We start from the raw sequence: 17,600 nt of genomic DNA, 5'->3' as shown, positions 1-17,600 counted from the left end.
TGAACACACGTATGATGCCCTGGTGCTGCCATTGTGGTACCACACAGAATGCTTATTGGCCTAAAACCTTCTGCCCTCTGCTTGTGTGCCCCTCCCCCTGCTAAACCCCGGCCACCACCTGTCTTGCGCCGTTTTCACAGCGTTCCCTCTTCCAGAATGCCGCAGGTCTGCGCTCAGAATGCGGAGCCTTCCGCGGCTGGCCTCTTTCCTGCAGTGACATGCGTCTGAGTTTCCTCCCCGTCTTTTCATGGCTCCATAGCTCATTTCTTTCTTTCTTTTTAATTTCACAATATTAAGGGGGTACCAAACGTTTTAGGTTACATGGGTCACTTTCGTGACGCCTGGGTCCTGGGTGAAGGTGTCCGTCACCCAGAGGGTAGGTGTTCGCCACCCCCGCCCCCCCGGCTGATTTCCACGGAGTTCGCTCCCTCTGCGCACGCGTGTGCTCCTCCGTCAGGCCTTCCCACCCAGGCCCGGACTTTCCAGCCCAGGCTGTGCTTCCTGTTGGAAGCAGGCGTTGATTCTGTCTTACTGCAATTCTCAGTATGGGTCTGTTTTAAATCTTGAACATTTTGGTCTGAAAAAAGTTTACTTTTTTGTGAACTAAAAGTCCAGTGGTCTGAAGAAATGTGCACGGGACTGAGAAAACGCCATTTCTGCAATTATTTTAAAAAGCAAAGTAAATGAGCATGATACGGTAGTTGGTTCCCTGTGGACAGTATCACTGTGAAGTTTCAGGAATGCAAATTCGCAGCTATTTGCGGTCGTTTCCCGTCTCCTGTGGGGACAGTCTAGGTAACGGGAAGGAAGGACACGTGTTCCGGGCGTCGGGAAGGAAGCGATGAAAGGAACGTTGTCCTCACAGACATGGTTCAGCAAATTACAAAGTGGTCACAACAAACGGTCTGGTCCTGCTTCCAAAGCATTTATCATTTTCAGCAGCACATTCAGTCCCCTGCAGTTTTTGTGGAGAGATTTTTGAATAACAAAGCGTTATTCCAGCACCCACATGACTGATGCCACAGCCTCGTCTTGTGCCTGAAGGAAATATTGCTTCCCGTTCCCTCCCCTTTCCTCAGGCCTCAGTAATTCGCTTTTGGCATAAGATTTACTTGTACAGGTTTTATTCCAAGTTTCATTGGCTTCTTAGCGTGTTTTAGCTCTGGCTTCTCTCTGACGGGGAGAAGGTGCTTCATGAATCAAATTATTACCTCTAATTAAAACATTTTTGTTGACACATGGATTGTAATTAAATTGAATAATATGAAAAGTTATCCACTACCATTCTGCTATAGCATGCAAGGGACTTGCTGTCCTTCTGTGCTATCGACTCTGTAGGAGCACAGCTTACGAAGCCTGCACGTGTGCTAAAACACTTCTGTTATTTGGGGCTTCGAATTGCTGTCTCATGCTTAAAGTTGTCGTGATCAGAAAATGCATATGCCTCACGAACCTCCTGGGCCAAGATACATTTCATGTAATTTCATTTTTATATAGGAGACACTAAACCCATTTCTTGAAGATAATTTTACTTGGCCTCTTTTTATAAAGAGGCATTTTATATGTATGTAGAGATTTCATGCAAATAAAGTCCAGTTGGATGTCAGGAAGGGCTTTGCAGCAAGAGGCAATTACGTAACAGAAGCTGATGCTTATATGTTGTACACACATGTGTATAAACATAAACGAACCTCAAATACTGCATTATAATGACACAGCTTCTTCAGCTCTTTTGCCTCTCGGCCTCGGCCTCTGTCTGTGCCGCCCTCCTCCCGCCTGGGTCTCTTGGGGCACGTGGCAGCTTGCCCTGCAGGCGGATGCTGCACTGTGGCCGCCACCCCCACCCTGCGCAGACCCCGAGGGACTGAAACTCTGTCTGTTCCTTGTTCTCAGTCCCGCCGGCCTGCAAGCAGGGGCCCAGAATCTAACACATGGGCTGAGACACCACTCGTGTGGGTGACTTCGCAACTGGATTTCTGTCGTGTGTGGACGAAATTGCTTTCTGAAGGACTCACCAGGGTCAGCCTGACCTGGGGCCCGGCTTCCCTGCGGCTTCCTGTTTCTCGAATCCTTGCTCTCCGCTTCCCTTCCTCGTGGTTCTCTCTGCATATTTGTTCACTCCGTGGGTCTTCGTCGCCTTCTCACTTATCTTCTGTTGTAAACTCCGCCCGCCTTCGAGGTTCCGGCCATTCCCTCCAACCCCAGGTTCCATGGGTGTCAGATTGTCTCTGGTCTCAGCCCTTCCCACGTCCTGACGGTGTCCCAGCTGCTAGACATGGTCTGCAGACCTGGTGTCCCTACATGCAGAGTGTGGGAGGAATGAGTTACTTCTCTAGGACGTCTGCTCCTCAGACCACGTGTCACTTCAGGAAGTTCCAGTGGGTTCCGAGCTGCCCCATGGATGTGTCAAAGGTGACTAGAAATGTGTCTCTCTTGCCCACAGCAGCCTGAGGTCCAGAGGGACATGGGGTGTGCGTGGTGTAATAATTGGCAATATGTTCCTCACATTATTTAATTATAACTTTTACTGACACATAATTTACACATAGGCCATGGAGTAGTTGTAAGTTTAACTTTCATGAGTAAAGGTGCTCTGGCCATTTCTGTCCAAGTCTTTGTGTGGACACGTTTCATATGTTGTGGGTAAATGCCAAGGAGTAGGATTGCTGGGTTGGCGTATGTTGAACTTACTGGAAACTGCCGAATAGTTTCCAAAGTGATCGGATCATTTTAACAATTTGATATCAAGTGTTCGGCAGAGACACACACACACACACACGAGTGCACCAGTCAAAGTGACAATGCCAAGCCAAAGCCAACGGATGACGTGAGACACCCAGCGTGGGGTCAAGGCTGCAGTGCAGCAGGCGGAATGTCGCGGTGAGGAGCTCAGGTTCTGAGCCCGGCGAGGCAGCTGCAGGGGACCCTGGCTCCAAAGTGCAGAGCGGAGTGGCCTGGGAAGGTCACCTACCCCTCAGCCGTGGCTTCCTTGTGGGTAGAATTGGGACAATGACAGTATTTCCTTCATCGGGCTGTAGAAAGGACCACGTCAGATAAGTTGTGTAAAGTCCTTGCAGAGTACCTGGCAAAGTCCGTGTTGAGTAGGTATCTGCTGTTATCATTAACCTCTGCATTTTGTCATCAGAGACAGTGGGCAGGAGAGAGGTATAATCGTTAAGATTTCCCCTGTAAGTTGAATCCAAACAGCAGACAGGAGCGGCATCTCGAATCCTGAGAAACCCTCTGATGCTCAGTCAGTCCTGGTGGAGAAGCAGAGCAGTCAGCAAAGGGAGTCTGCGGAGCACCTGTGAGGCTGAGGGACTTTGAGACACCCTGAGTCACGTGTGAGTGGGTGTTGTCACTGGCAGCCTCGTAAACAGCAAAAACCTAGTCGGAAAAACCTGTTCAGAATCTCAGCACCGACACTCGATGGCTGCTCTAGAAACTTACTCTCTACGGGTTGAAGTGTCCTCAAGAAAAAAATGAAGATATTATTTTTTTCAAATGGACACACCTTGGCCAGTTAGTGTAAGTGGCTTATGTAACAGTTGGGGAGTGTTTAGTGCCAGCGGCGCACTGTGCAAACGTTAGGGTTACCCTGGACCAGTGGTTCTCAAAGTGGGGTGCCCTGGACCGGCAGCGTCAGCCTGGCCTGGCAACCTCTTAGGAAGCCACACTCCCAGGCCCCAGCCACCCCCATGCCAGCAACTGCACAAGGACGTTTAGAGTTAAGGAAATGTATACTTTTCAACATTTATTCACATGTATACTTTGGACCATTTTCCAAAAATTAAAAGCAGGCATTTTATTTCTCCATTTTCCTTCAAAGTACAGTTGACCCTTGAATGACACGGGTTTGAACGGTGTGAGACGTTCTTTCAGTAAATATATTGGAAAATTTTTTGGAGATCTGTAACAATTTGACAAACCTTGCAGACAAACTGCATAGTCTAGAAATATAAAAATAATAATAATAATAAAAGTTAGCTGTGTCATGAATGCATAACATCTATGTAGGTACTAGTCTATTTTATCATTTACTACCATAAAATATGCACAAATCTATTATAAAAAGTAAAAATTTGTCAAAACTGACACATATAATTATGGACCATACATGGCGCCATTCACAGCTGAGAGAAATGTAAACAAATGTAAAGATGTAGTATTAAATCAGTGCACATAAAACTAACTGCAGCACAGACTGTGCTACTGTAATCATTTCGTAGCCACCTCCTGTTGCCGTGGTGGTGAGCTCAAGGTTGTGAGTGTCCACTTAAGACCATGTGATGCTAATCATCTCCGTGCGAGCAGTTTGTCTCTCCAGTAAATTGCAAAGTACAGCAAAAGTGATCTCTTGCGGTTCTCACGTGTTTTCCATCCTGTTTAGTACAGTACCGTAACCCTTGAGTGACACCATGGTACCTGTACGAGGTGCCACTGGGGTTGCTGGAAGTGCTTCCAAGGAGTAAAGTCATGGCGTTACCAAAAAAAGTTGAATTGCTTGCTGTGTGCAGTGGATTGAGGCCTGCAGCTGTGGGTGCCCACCATTTGGAGATAAATGGATCCAGTGTAAGAAACACTGTAAAAGGCCGAGTGCAGTGGCTCGTGCCTGTAATCCTAGCACTCTGGGAGGCCGAGGCAGGAGGATCGCTTGAGGTCAGGAGTTTGAGACCAGCCTGGGCGAGAGTGAGACCCTGTCTCTACTAAAAAATAGAAAAACCAGGAGAGTGAGGCAGGAAGATCCCTTGAGGCCAGGAGTTTGGAGTTGCTATGAACTAGGCTGACACCACGGCACCCTTGCTCTGGCAACAGAGCAAGACTCTGTCTCAAACAAAACAAAAGCTGTAAAAAAAGAAAAGGGAATTCATGAAGCCATCACCACAGCCATGCCAGCCAGGCACAAAAGCTTTGCGCTTTTTGCAAAATGTTTTTTATCTCATATTGAAAATACAGCTTTTATGTGGGAGTGGGATTGCTGTAAGAAAGGCATTCTTACGCACTCTAGTACTATTTGAGAAAAAGCGAAGTCATCACATGACAAAGCAAGAGAAGGTGAAGGATCTAAAGCCGGGATGTAAAGCCAGCAGAGGATGGGCTGACAATTTTAGAAAGAGGTTTGGCTTAAAAGTGTCAAAGTAACAGGAGAAGCAGGTGCTGCTAACCGAGAGTCAGCAGGTAAGTTCCAGATGCTGTCAGGAAAATCACTGAGGAGAAAGGAGATTTGCCTGAACAGGTTTTTAACATAAAAATGCTCTATTCTGGGTAAAAATGCCACAAAGGGTATTTATTGGCAAGGAAGAGAAGCGAGCACCAGGATTTAAGGCAGGAAGGACTCGGCTTACTGCTGCTTTGAGCAAAAGCAGTCGGGTTTACGGTTGGGACTGTCCTTATCTGCGAAGCTGCTGACCCCAGAGCCTTTCAGTTGTGCAACAGGAAGGCCTGGGCAAGAACCCTTTTTCTGGCTGGTTCCATCTAAGCTTTGTCCCTGAGTCGGGAAGCACCGCACTAGTAAGGGACTGACTTCTACAGTTCTTTTGATACTGGGCAGTGCCCCTGGTCACCTGGAACACCACGAGTTCAACACCAAAGGCGTCAGAGTGGTCTACTTGCCCCAAACATGATGTCTCTAATTCAGCCTCTAAGTTGGGGGTCACGAGGACCTTTAAGGCCTGTCACACGTAGCACTGCATGGAAAGCATGGTCAGTTCCACGGAAGAGACCCCCGCAGAGAGAACGTCACAAACATCAGGAAGGATTCCACCACAGAAGGTGCCATAATTGTTACAGAAAAGCCATGAAAGGCATCAAGCCCTAGTCGGTAAATCTGTGCTGGAGAAAACTGTCCAGGTGTGTGCATGACTTCACAGATGCATGCAGACCAGTGAAGGACGTCAGCAAGGGGACTGCGGATGTGGCAAAAAGGGTTTCAAGATGTGGATCTCGGGGAAACTCAGGAGCAGACAGACCTCACACCGGAGGCATTAACAAGACAGCCTGATGGAGACGAGCACTTCCCAGCAGTGCCAGAGGGTGGGAAGAAGACGTAGGAGCAGCAGAGGCAGAAACAGACCGGACCGGCATCCCACAGCCTGGCGGAGGGTTCTGGTCACTGGAGATGGAGATGGCTGTCGACGTCTTTCACGACACGGCACTGACCCTTCCCTGACGTGCACGCTGACACTAAAGCAAATAGTGGAAGGAGGATTGGTACCGTGTAGAAACATTTTTAGTGAAATGAAAAAGCAAAAAGTCAGACAGAAATGACAATGTATTTCTCTAAAGTCACTCTGAGAGAGCCGTCTCTCCTGCCTCCCCTTCCACCTCCTCTACCCCCTGGCAGTGAGTCCAACCCCTTCTCCCCCTGCTCCTCCTCCTCCTCCTCCTCCTCCTCCTCCTCCTCCTCCTCCTCAGCCTCCTCCTCAGCTACTCAACATGAAGACAGTGAGGATGGAGACCTTTATGATGATCCACTTTTACCTAATGAATAGCAAATATATTTTCTCTTCCTTATGATTTTCTTAATAACATTTTCTTTTCTTACTCAGCTTACTTTATTGTAAGAATACAGCTATAATACATGCAACATGCAAAATCTGTGTTCATCTCCTGTTTAAGTTGCTATAAGGCTCTGGTCCGCAGTGGGCTATTAGGTAAGTTATTGGAGACTCAAAAGTTACATGTAGATTTTCTGCTGTACAGGGGGTTGATTCCCCACATTGTCCAAGGGTCAACTATATATCAGAGATCTATTTGTGGAATTTACTTAAAAACTACTGTTACACACACACATACCCTGTTTAGCCATTTACAGAATCACTGGGCAGATTTGAAGGACTCGTTCTTACACTACACTAGTTGTCATTTGTTTATTGTTTCCTTTGCTGTGCAGAAGCCTTTGAGTTTGATGTAGTCCCATTTATCTACTTAGTTTCTGTAGCCTGAACTTTTGGTGTGATACCCAAAAACTCATTGCCAAGGCCAATGCCCAGGAGCTTTTCCCTCTGGTTTCTTCTCGGAGTTTTATGGTTTCAGGCCTTATCTTCGGGGTCTCATCCATTTGGTTAAGATAAGTGTCCAATTTGCTTCCTTTGCATGTGGAAATCCTGTCTCCCAGCACTATTCACAGAGACTATCCTTTCCTCATATATATTTGGATTTATTTCTGAGCCCTGTATTCTGTTCCATTGGTCTGTGATTCTGTTTTTATGCCAGCACCATACTGCTTTGATTACTGTAGCTTTGTAATATAATTTTAAATCAGGAAGTGTGATGCCTCCAGCTTTTTCTTCTTTAATGAAAAGGCAACCTATGGACTGGGAAAAAGAATTTCAAGTCACATTATTTGATAGGGGGTTAATATCTAAAATTTATAAAAAAATTCTTACAACTCAATAGCAAATGACCTGGTTAAAAATGGACAAAGGATATGGATGGACATTTCTCTAAACAGGACGTAAAAATGGCCAACAGGTACAAGAAAAGATGCTCGACATCTCCAGTCATGAGGGAAACGCAAATGGAGACCACTGTGAGCTGTCGCCACTCACCTGCAAGGATGGCCATTACCCAAAAGTGAAGAGATGGCAAATGTTGGCAAGTGTGTGGATAGCAGGGAGGCCGGTGCACTGTTGGGGGGCGTGGATTGGTGCAGCCACTGTGGAAAACACTGGCGAGGTTCCTAAAGAAAGTCAGACTGGATCCGGCAATCCTCCTTCTGGGCATACACTCGAAGGAGCTGAAATCTCCACCTCGCAGACAGCGGCACGTTCACGCTCACTGGAGCCTTATCCACGGTGGCCAAGACATGGAAACAGCCTAAACACCGTTGCTAAGCGAATGGGCAAAGAAAATATCACATATGTCCACGCACATGACGGAACACGGTTCAGCCTTTAAAAAGGAGAACCTGGTGTTTGTCACACGTGGATGAACCCGGAAGACATTGCAGTAAGTGAAAGAAAGCAGACACAGAAAAGAAATATTGCCTGCTAGCTACTTGTATGTAGAATATGTATTTTAAAAAGAGCTCAGGTACATGGAGAGAGAAACAGTGGTTACCAGGGGTGAGGCTGGGAGAGGGGCGGGGAGGTGTGGGCCGGAGGACGCAGAGTAGCAGGTGTGCAGGGTGAACAGCGCGGAGACCTGTGTACAGTGTGAGGGATAATGTCAGTACAGTTGTGTTTTTAGCAGCTCTTGTCACAAAAATGTAACTATATGAGTTGGTTTGTTAATCTGCTTCCCTACGGTAACCATCGCACTGTCTGTGTATATCTCATAACACCATGTTGTAAACCTGAAACATGCACAATAAAATTTATTTAAAAAGTAGTGGTTTCCTGTGGAGAAAGAAATCACCTTTGACACCTTTCGTCTGTGCAATGTGGCGTTTCTCTTCATTGCTAGTAGACTTTCAGGAAATACTTGTTGATACACTTTGTTACTTAGTGATTATCTCATCTCTCAAGTCCCCTCAGGATGGTATCCTGGTACCAGATTTTGTCCCCCAAATGAAGCATTTGATGGCAATTCTGGAGATACATATATAAAATACCATTAGAAGGGAACTGACTTGTCAATAGCTGTGAAAAAATTCTAAGTGTTTGAATTGCTCAAATTCCAAGCTAATTAGTAGGAAGCAAAGTATAGTATATATAGTTCTCTCTCAAGTTTTGGGGGAAGGAAAATATATTAATAGCATAATTTTTTTTCACTTAATTTGGAGCTTTAAGGTAATGCTAAATTATAAAACCTGCGCTCCTTCCTTAAAATTAACCATCAAACATGAGCATATATTTAAAACTGTTTACAGGGCATGATGGAGTCTTATAATAGGAAATAGAAAGTATGATATAAGTTCACTATGGTGTTAAAAAATCTAAAAGAGAAAAGGGAAGACGCATAGTTTGTAAATTTAGTTCCACAGCTCGGATGGCATTCTGTCATTGGTGTCAGCTGTTGCCATCACGCTGGATTAGCTGTCGACCACACTGGCAATGAACGACTTTGCATGCGTTTAACAGCTGACTCCTGACTCGGAACTAACGCAGGGCCCTGCTCTTGTCCCGTAGGCCTACGTGTACGAGATGGGCTCGAGCACCTTTTCCCACCGACTGGCGGGGCACACAGACACCGTCACTGGAGTGGCCTTCAGCCCCTCTGCTCCCCAGGTACAGTCCCACCGTGTGCGCGGGGGCATCTCTGCTGCACACAGGGCTTGCGTCGGATTGTGTGTGTCTGTCAGACTTTATTTTGGTGAAATTTCATGTCCACGGTCACATGCCAGTTCTCACCGAGTGCAGGGAGAACTCAGGAAATAAACTTTTATTGGGAGAAAGAGAAATACAAAAATTTTCTTTTATAATTTAAGCACTTGTCATTCTGTGCCTATGCATGTTTGATGTAGCTGAAATACAGAAAAATGTGGAAATATCCGTGGACAGATGTGGTTCCATGTAGCACTAATATGAACACTGTTGTTAAAATTGAAGCAAGCAAGCAAGTACCAGAACTAGTAAGAAGAGGATTTTGAAAATTCTTGTGAAAGAATTCGAATATAGAATAGGACCGAAAAATTTAAAGAAACTATCTAAATTAGGAGAAAAGATGAAAATAACAGTTGCAAATCAATTGTATTAATGCAGAGAGAAATATTTGCAGAAGATATAAAAATATTAATGATTACACTTGAGTATTTGGGAATGTCAGTTTCATTGTGTCTTGGTAAGACTGGAGCTTTGATCCAGACAATGGTATTGCTGTGTGGCTGTGTGCTTTGTCCTCACGTGTGGGGCTGGGGGGAGCTGCACTACACACGTGTCTTGTCAACCTGCTGTTTTTCGCTGAGCAATGCATTGTTGCAGTCCAGGGCATGACACTGTGCCTGACATGTGGTTTCCCTTCTGTGTGTGCTGAATACTGAACACATGAGTAAACACGTCTTACCGTGCCGTTGAGTAGAGCTACCATCGGCACTACGGCTTGAAGCCTTCAAAACACCCCATTCCACCGTGGCCCTGATTTATCTCTTCAGTCCCTGCAGGTGATATTAAGGTCATGTTTTTCTCCCCTATTAAATCAGTGCTGAGATGTACATCTTGATTATGCTGCACTTGTTCCAATAATGAGATCATGCTACACGTCTGTGATGTACCTGCTTCTCCTGGTGAGTGATACATGTTGCTGTCGCCTATTCTGAAATTGTCGGTATGTGGTTTCGAGTTGTATTCTTTTGAAAGTCCCTTTGAGCAACGTTCTGCCAGTGAGGTGGAGGGGCGGGGCAGCATGAAAGGAGGAGGAGAAGAGCGAGGTCGGACCTGGTCTGGCCTGTGGCAGGGACCGTGCAGCTGTTTGTCGGGGGAGCGTAGATGTTAGTTGTTTTGAAATTTCAGTATTTGGCTTCAGAGTGTCTTTGAGCATGACCAAACTGAGGAAGCTTTTTGAATACTTGAAAATTTTCAATTAGAAAAAAGTTGTGTAGGTCTCTATTGCCATTGAGATTACTTTAATTAATAAAAGAAGTAAATATGGGTTACATGCAGTTATGAGGAACGAAGGGCGGGAGAGGAACCAGCTGACGCCACAGGACACGGAAGGATGGTGCCGTGAGGGGTGAACGCCAGCAGAGGAGCTGGGTGAAAATCTGGTTTTGTGGAGAATGGCTAGTGATGGACAATGTGGAACAAGAAGCCGTGGCGTGAGAGCTCCGATCAACACACGTGGCTGGAGCGGCAGCGCTGGGCCGGCTTCCCAGGTGGCGCCCTCAGGGCTGGCTGGTGGACGTGGCTCCTGTCCCTGCCATGTGGCCACTCTGTAGGGCTGCTCCAGTGGCCTCAGTGCGTGGCAGGTGGCACCAGGAGTGACGCAGAGTAAATTGCAGAGACACAGAGAGAGAGACAGAGAGCGTGAGGGTGCAGTGTCTTCCTGGACTCAGCACAGGAGCCACGTCCCATCACTTGCTGCAAGTCTGATGGGTCCCCAGGCAGCGCTGGGTCACATGGAGGGGCTGAGAATGGGACATTCATACACAGGCAAAGAAAGATTTCTCACACAAAGATAAAGACATAAAGTAGCAAAAAGCTTTTATTTTTCAGAGAGAGAGAGAGAAGGAAAACCAGATAAAAAAGGAGAGAGTGGCCACAGCACACAGAGGAAGGAAGGAAGTGCCAGCCCACTGAGGAAAAACTGTTTGGAGTTTTTAAAGGGTAAAACTGGCTTTTTTCCTCTGCTTCAGCAGACTGATAACAGAAGAGGCTGCAAAGCTGTTGCAGGTGCTCTTGGTTTTTTTTTTCCTCTTTTCTCTGTGAGGCCGGCTTATCTGGGGCTTTGAAATGTGTTTCTGGCAGGAACCAGGCAGAGGAACGGGGAGTTTGCGCCCACACTGTCCCTTTCGAGCTCTTCCAGGATGAAACAAACGGGATAGTTGTGTTGTGAGTTTTCTCTTCAGAGGGGAAATTATGTGCTGTGAGTTTGGGAAATTATGTGCTGTGAGTTTATGTTCTTTAACTTTCTGTTTGATAGTTTATTTTCCTCTGTTTGATAGGTTATTATTAACAGTAAGGCCACCTTTCAGGGGTCCATGTGCCATTGTGAATTACCCAAAGGTGAGAGTCAGTGGGCCTCTCGGAGGTCTCTCCTGTACCCTCCGTATTCCCTGAAACGGGGTAGTCACTTAATGCCACTCTTTGTGGAGTGAGTGGATGCATTAACATTATAATATATTAAAATTCTATGTTTATATGTTTTCCATGATGCAAAAAATTCAACCTCTGATGACTTTTATATTCATAAATGTACAAGCATAATTGTTGGTTCCTTACTAATTTTCTAGAATTTCCTGTTCTTTACTGATGTTAGCCTACTTTCTTCTGCATATATCATTTTACTTCCTGTCTTCTGTCTCCCAGGACTGTATATAAAACAACAAACACAGCTTTAATTTTCATACACAGAATCAAAATCATCAATTATCCTGCCCTACAATAACTTAAAGTATGTTTTATGACCACTGAAATTTTCTCAGGTTTGGAAAATATTAGTAGTTATTGAAGGGACAGTTGTCACCCACATAAAATTAAGGTTTGCAAATAACCACAGGCAGGAAAGGTTTCTGTTAAAAACAAGTATGACGAGAAGCACTGTGGAATGGCCGGGTAGACCCCCTCACATCTCCTTCCCCATAAGAGCAAAGAGAATATGCACAGAAATATTCAAAAGCAACTTTCTTAAACCTCTGGAAATTGGCAAAAGGCTTGCAGCAATCCATCTATTCAAGAAAAAATGGCTGAGTCTTGTAAAAACAATGACTTTTGAAGTCTGTGCTGCATAATTTAATGAAAAAGGAGCTTGGCTTTCCAGTCAGTGCTGTGGATGAGCAGACGCCGCTCCCGAGATGCACAGGGGAGCCTGGCGTCACTTGGTGGTGCGTGAGGGCACCGCGGCTTTGAAAGAAAGCACAGACGGTTTTCTACTAGTAAGCATAGTTCACTTCATATATCACACGTAACAACACACACACTAAGAAGAAGTTGCACAAGTCTGGTCAAATGTTAGAGGTATGTGCTACAGATATGAATACCAACCGTGTGCCCCTTGTTTGACAGCAGGTGTGGGCTCTGCTTCACAGTACCAGAGCTGTGAAATTAGGGAACGAAGCTGTAACGGTTCAGGGCTGTGGGGTGGCAGTTTTCTGTGCCACTCATGATCAGCTTTCTAGACTCTCAGAGCATGGGTCCAGACCAACCAATTTCTGATTGGTTCCTGGCAGTGTCCTCTTTCTCTCTCTAAATTTGATTTTAAAAAATATTACTATAAATTTTCACCTGCACAATTATTATTACTTTAAAATGGGATGCTTTGCTAGTTTCGATGGATTTTTGAAGGCTCCTTACCACTGTCTCCAAATTACAGCCTCACCAGATGATGAGACCTTCTCTCTATGATGCCAGCGAGTCCTTGATCAAATGGAAAGCTGATCCTCTTGGGCCAACATCCTGTGCCAAGAGTAAGCAGATTTTAGGGATGGCTGGTTCACTATCGGCCGCTTGTATGGTCTGTTACCTGGTGGAGAAAGACGTTTTGGGAACATATCTGGATACCGGTTATATCAACCCTTTGCTGGTCTTTGAAGTGGTGAGGACGAACCCTGCAGGTTCCTAAGCTACATAAGCTCAGCAAGAAGACACAGTGCTGGGTGCTGCTGCTTACCTGACTGCACCAGAGAGACTCTGTCACGGAGCTCGAGCACAGTGACACCCACTATGACTCTTACAAATTCTTCTTCTTTTGTTTGTATAATGAGTGTTTATTGGGCCGTGAAGCCTTAATCTCCCTGGGTCTTTGAGATGAAGAATGATCATTAGTAGCATTTGTCCTGTGTATTTCACAGGGTTACTTGGGGAACAAGTGACATGGCGTAAACAAATAACAAAAGCTCCTGTCGAAGGTCTTCTGAGGGCAAGGCGCTGTGTGTGTTGTCTTGTCCTCGTCACCACCCTTGTTTGCAGACATCAGTGTGGCCGCGTCACAGACGGATATGTTGGGCCCAGGTAGATCAAGTGTCTCACACACAGTCACACAGTTTGCGCCAGCAGCTCGGTGACTTCAAACCCACACACCTACAGCACACAGTTGTAATAAGATAAACATGCATTGGTTTTGCCATTTGTATTTAAATATTTACTTGAAAGTCCTTTTTGAAACTGTAATGAAAAACTTCTAGATAGTCTTGTCATTCCTCCCAAACCTACTGAGTTTGGCAGATCCTTCCCGGGGCTCCGGCCACAGCTCCCTGTCCTCTCGCATCCTCCAAAGAGGGCTGGGATCTGGTCAACCCCCCAGGTCTTACACTGTCTTGAAGATAAGTCCTTCTGTTGTTTTTGTAACATCCCACACCACTGCCTAAGTTGTGGGCATGGATGAAGAAGTGAACCTTTCATTCGAAACCTTATACCATCCAGGCGCTGGTACCTGCTGATATTCAAGTACGTTATTCTCTCACAGTTACGTAGCACTTTTCAACTTAAAATCTCATAATGGTCAACATTTTTTCTCCTAAAAATGATCTGGTGGTTTGAGAAGCTGTAACAGCTAATGGTTTTTTTGGATATGTCTTAGTTTCCTGTTGCTGCTGTAACAAATCCCTGTAACTGGTGGCTTAAGCCAACACAGACTTGTTATCCTGCAGTTCTGGAAGTCCGAAGTCCGACGGGGTCTCGTGGGACTGAAACGAAGGTGCCGGCAGGCTGGTTCCTTCTGGAGGCTCTGGGGGAAGCTGTTTCTTTGCCTTTACCAGATTCTAGAGGCTGCCGCATCCCGCGGCTTGGGGCCCTCCCTTGGTCACCAGAGCCAGCGGCATCGGTACTTTCTCCTAGTGCCTGGCTCTGACCTTCCACGTTAGAGACCTTTGTGATTACATCGCACCCTTGGGATTGCACCAGATAATCCGGAATACTCTCCCTTTCTCAGGGTGCGTGACCTCATCACATCTGCTAAGTCCCTTCTGCCCATGAGTATCTTGCCTCATGCTCACAGGTTCTGGGGATCAGGATGGGCACATCTTGTGGGGCCACTATGCTGACCACCGATGACTGGCTGTCTTACTGCTGCTGAGACATCACTTGTTCCGGAGGCCTTGCCAGACGCCCACCCTGCATCAGTGACCTCCCTGTCTCGTTCACATTTCCTCACTTCACTTTTATTTTCTCCCAGCACCTGGCCCAGTGATCGACGTGATTGCTGGTGTCTCTCCTCTGGGGTGTGGGGGCTCCTCTCCTGGGTCTCCTCTTGTTGCTCTGGTAGTTCTTTTCCTAGCAAATTGGAGAGGATCTTTCTTCTTTGCAACCATTTAAGCCAGTTTTCGTTCACATAAAATAGTTACCCAACTATGTGATTAACGAGTTTTTGTATTTCTCTCTGTCCTAATGATAAGCTCCTTGAGGAAAGTTACCATCTCTTCTTCTGTGGTTCCTGTACTGATAAAGTGCTTGTGCAAATACTCAGTATATTTTGAAGAATCCATGAGTTCTAGTCTTGAAAAATAATTTCTTATGGTATTTTTCATCTTTGGGTTTTGCTACATAACAAAATCCCTAAAATATCAGAAGCTTTTGTCATTTACTGAGGGTCAGTCCCAGCCCTGCCGGGCCCACCCTTCATTGGGAGCCTGAAGGGTGGAGTGCAAGGTCCCACCCAGACCTCCTGCTGGCCATGGTGGGGCAGAGGCCCAGCACCTTCCCAGATGTGGCCCAGCGTGGCCCAGCAGAGTGGAGAGTTGAGTCCCCTGAGGGTGGGTGGACACAGAGAATGAATATTTCCAAACATGACTATGCTCAACCACATTTCATTTTTGTAAAACTGTTATTGAATTTTAGGAGTGACGATAAAGTAATCCAGCACTAATTGCTTTGTACATAGGAATATGTAACATGCAATCTCATTGCTCCCAAAATTTTGCAGTAGGCATTTTATTGAAACAGCAATGCTTCTTCAATAATGGACTCCAGATATGTTTAGAAGCCTTTGTTGTTTAGTACCGTATTTATTTGATTTTTAAGATATGTGTTATCCCTTTACTAACATTTCTGAAATGGGGTGAACCTTAATATCTTCATCCTTCTCTTACAAAACAACGTGTTCCATCCTCTGTTTTATTAAATCACTGGTGCACCTCACACATAATGTTTAAAATTGTGTCCATAAAATGAAATACCTGACTCAAGGTTTTAAGAAAATATATTAAATGGTTCATAAAAAAGTGATTTGAAATTTTTATCTGTGGGAAAAGACCCCTCTAAGTTCCAACCCAGGTGTATTGACATGTAAAATGCATGTTTAGACACAGAAGGATGGCTGTGTATTGAGGAGAATAAGATACTAGAACCCATGGACCAGCCCCTGAGGCCCACAGAGAGGAAATGTAGGTCTTTTACCTTCAGCAGCACAGGTTTCAGTGTCATAGGAGGGTAAAACATGTGATAGTCAGGGTTCCCAAGGGAAACAAAGTCAATAGGAGATAGATGGATGGATGGATGGATAGATGGATGGATGGAAAGATGGATGGATAAATGGATGGATGGACAGGTGGATGGATAAATGGATGGATGGATGGATAGATGGGTGGATGGATGGATGGATAGATGGGTCAATGGATGAATAGATGGATGGATGGATAGACAGATGGATGCATGCATGGATAGATGGATTGATGGATTGATGGATGGATAGATGAATAGATGGATGGATGGATAGATGGATGGATTGATGGATGGATAGCTGAATAGATGGATGGATGGATAGATGGGTGGATGGATGAATAGATGGATGGATAGACGGATGCATGCATGGATAGATGGATTGATGGATGGATAGCTAAATAGATGGCTGGATGCATGGACAAATGGATGGACAGATATATGGATAGATGGATGGATGGATGGATGAATGGATGGAAGAATGGATAGATGGATGGATAGATGGATGGGTGAATAGATGAATGGATGGGTAGATGGATGGAAGAATGGATGGATGGATAGATGGATGGATAGAAGGATGGAAAGATAGATGGATGGATAGATGGATGGATGTATGGATGGATAGATGGATAGAAGGATGGATGGATGGATGGATGGATAGATGGATGGATGGATGGATGAGCAGGTTTTTTAGTGGGAATTGGCTCATACAACGGTGGAGGCTGAGGAGTCCCATGACTTGCTGTCTGCAAGCTGGAGACCCAGGAAGCCGGTGGTGTAGTTTAGCCTGAGTCCTGGAATTAAAGGGCTGAGAATGAGGGAGGGGCCCTGGTGTAAGTTCCAGACCAAGGTGAGGAGACCAGTGTCCCAGCTCAAACAGGAAGGTGGGAGACAAACAGAAGTATGAATTCCTTCTCCTTATTGGATCCTCTCTGCCTCCTTCCTCATCTCATGAATTTCAGTGCCTTCCCTGGACTTGAATACATGCTTGCAGAGATACGCGGTTGTCCCCCAAGCACATTTTCCTGGCTGTGTGGCAAACCCTGGCCAGCCACCGCCACTGCTTTTGCTGAGTTACGATGGGATATATTGAGTCCATGCTCAGGACTGGGGTGAGCGTGTACTGGACCCCGAACAAATGCTGAGGATATAAAAGTCACGTCCGCTGCACACTTACTGGATGCTAGAAGGTGTGCTCTAAATTTGAGAGCTTAATGCAGTGTGCTTGAAGATCTGGCCACGTGGGGCATTAGCTTTTCCATCTCACAGCTGGGGAAGGGGCACAGAGCTTACCCGCCTAATTTTGGGAGCTCTGACTCAAAGGCACAGCCCCATGAAGATGTGGTGATCGCTGACTTTGTTCCATCACTTTTGGAAAGGCAGGAGACAGAGTCCATGACTAGCCTTTTTAAAAAATTTTAATAAATTTTAATTGTGAGAGATTTTATTCCCTTTCAGAAACTAAAGTTTTGAGCCTCTGAGAATAAGTTGCTAGATAGGGTTAAAAAAATAGTGTTTTTCATCACTGCTATTGCTCAATTGTCAAAATAAGACTTGTGAGTCTTTTGGAAGAGGAGCACTACACTTGTAGCAATGAAATTCTTCTAGCAATGCTGATGGCTGGAAACG

At 45.6% G+C, this 17,600-nt stretch overlaps 1 protein-coding gene across 1 annotated transcript in view; it reads left to right on the top strand.

Moving 5' to 3' along the window:
* The window catches only part of WDR27 (WD repeat domain 27), a 90,598-nt gene extending 76,010 nt beyond the window's left edge, over window positions 1–14,588 (top strand). Inside the window, exons 23-25 of the mRNA XM_069489103.1 lie at window positions 9,072–9,170; window positions 14,294–14,393; window positions 14,533–14,588. Coding sequence (XP_069345204.1) covers window positions 9,072–9,170; window positions 14,294–14,393; window positions 14,533–14,588 — 255 coding nt within the window. The remainder of the gene's footprint in view (window positions 1–9,071; window positions 9,171–14,293; window positions 14,394–14,532) is intronic.
* Window positions 14,589–17,600: the final 3,012 nt, after the last annotated feature.

This window comes from Eulemur rufifrons, chromosome 15 (assembly GCF_041146395.1).
Source record: "Eulemur rufifrons isolate Redbay chromosome 15, OSU_ERuf_1, whole genome shotgun sequence".
NCBI lineage: Eukaryota > Metazoa > Chordata > Mammalia > Primates > Lemuridae > Eulemur > Eulemur rufifrons.
This window is presented reverse-complemented; position numbering and strand designations above follow the sequence as displayed.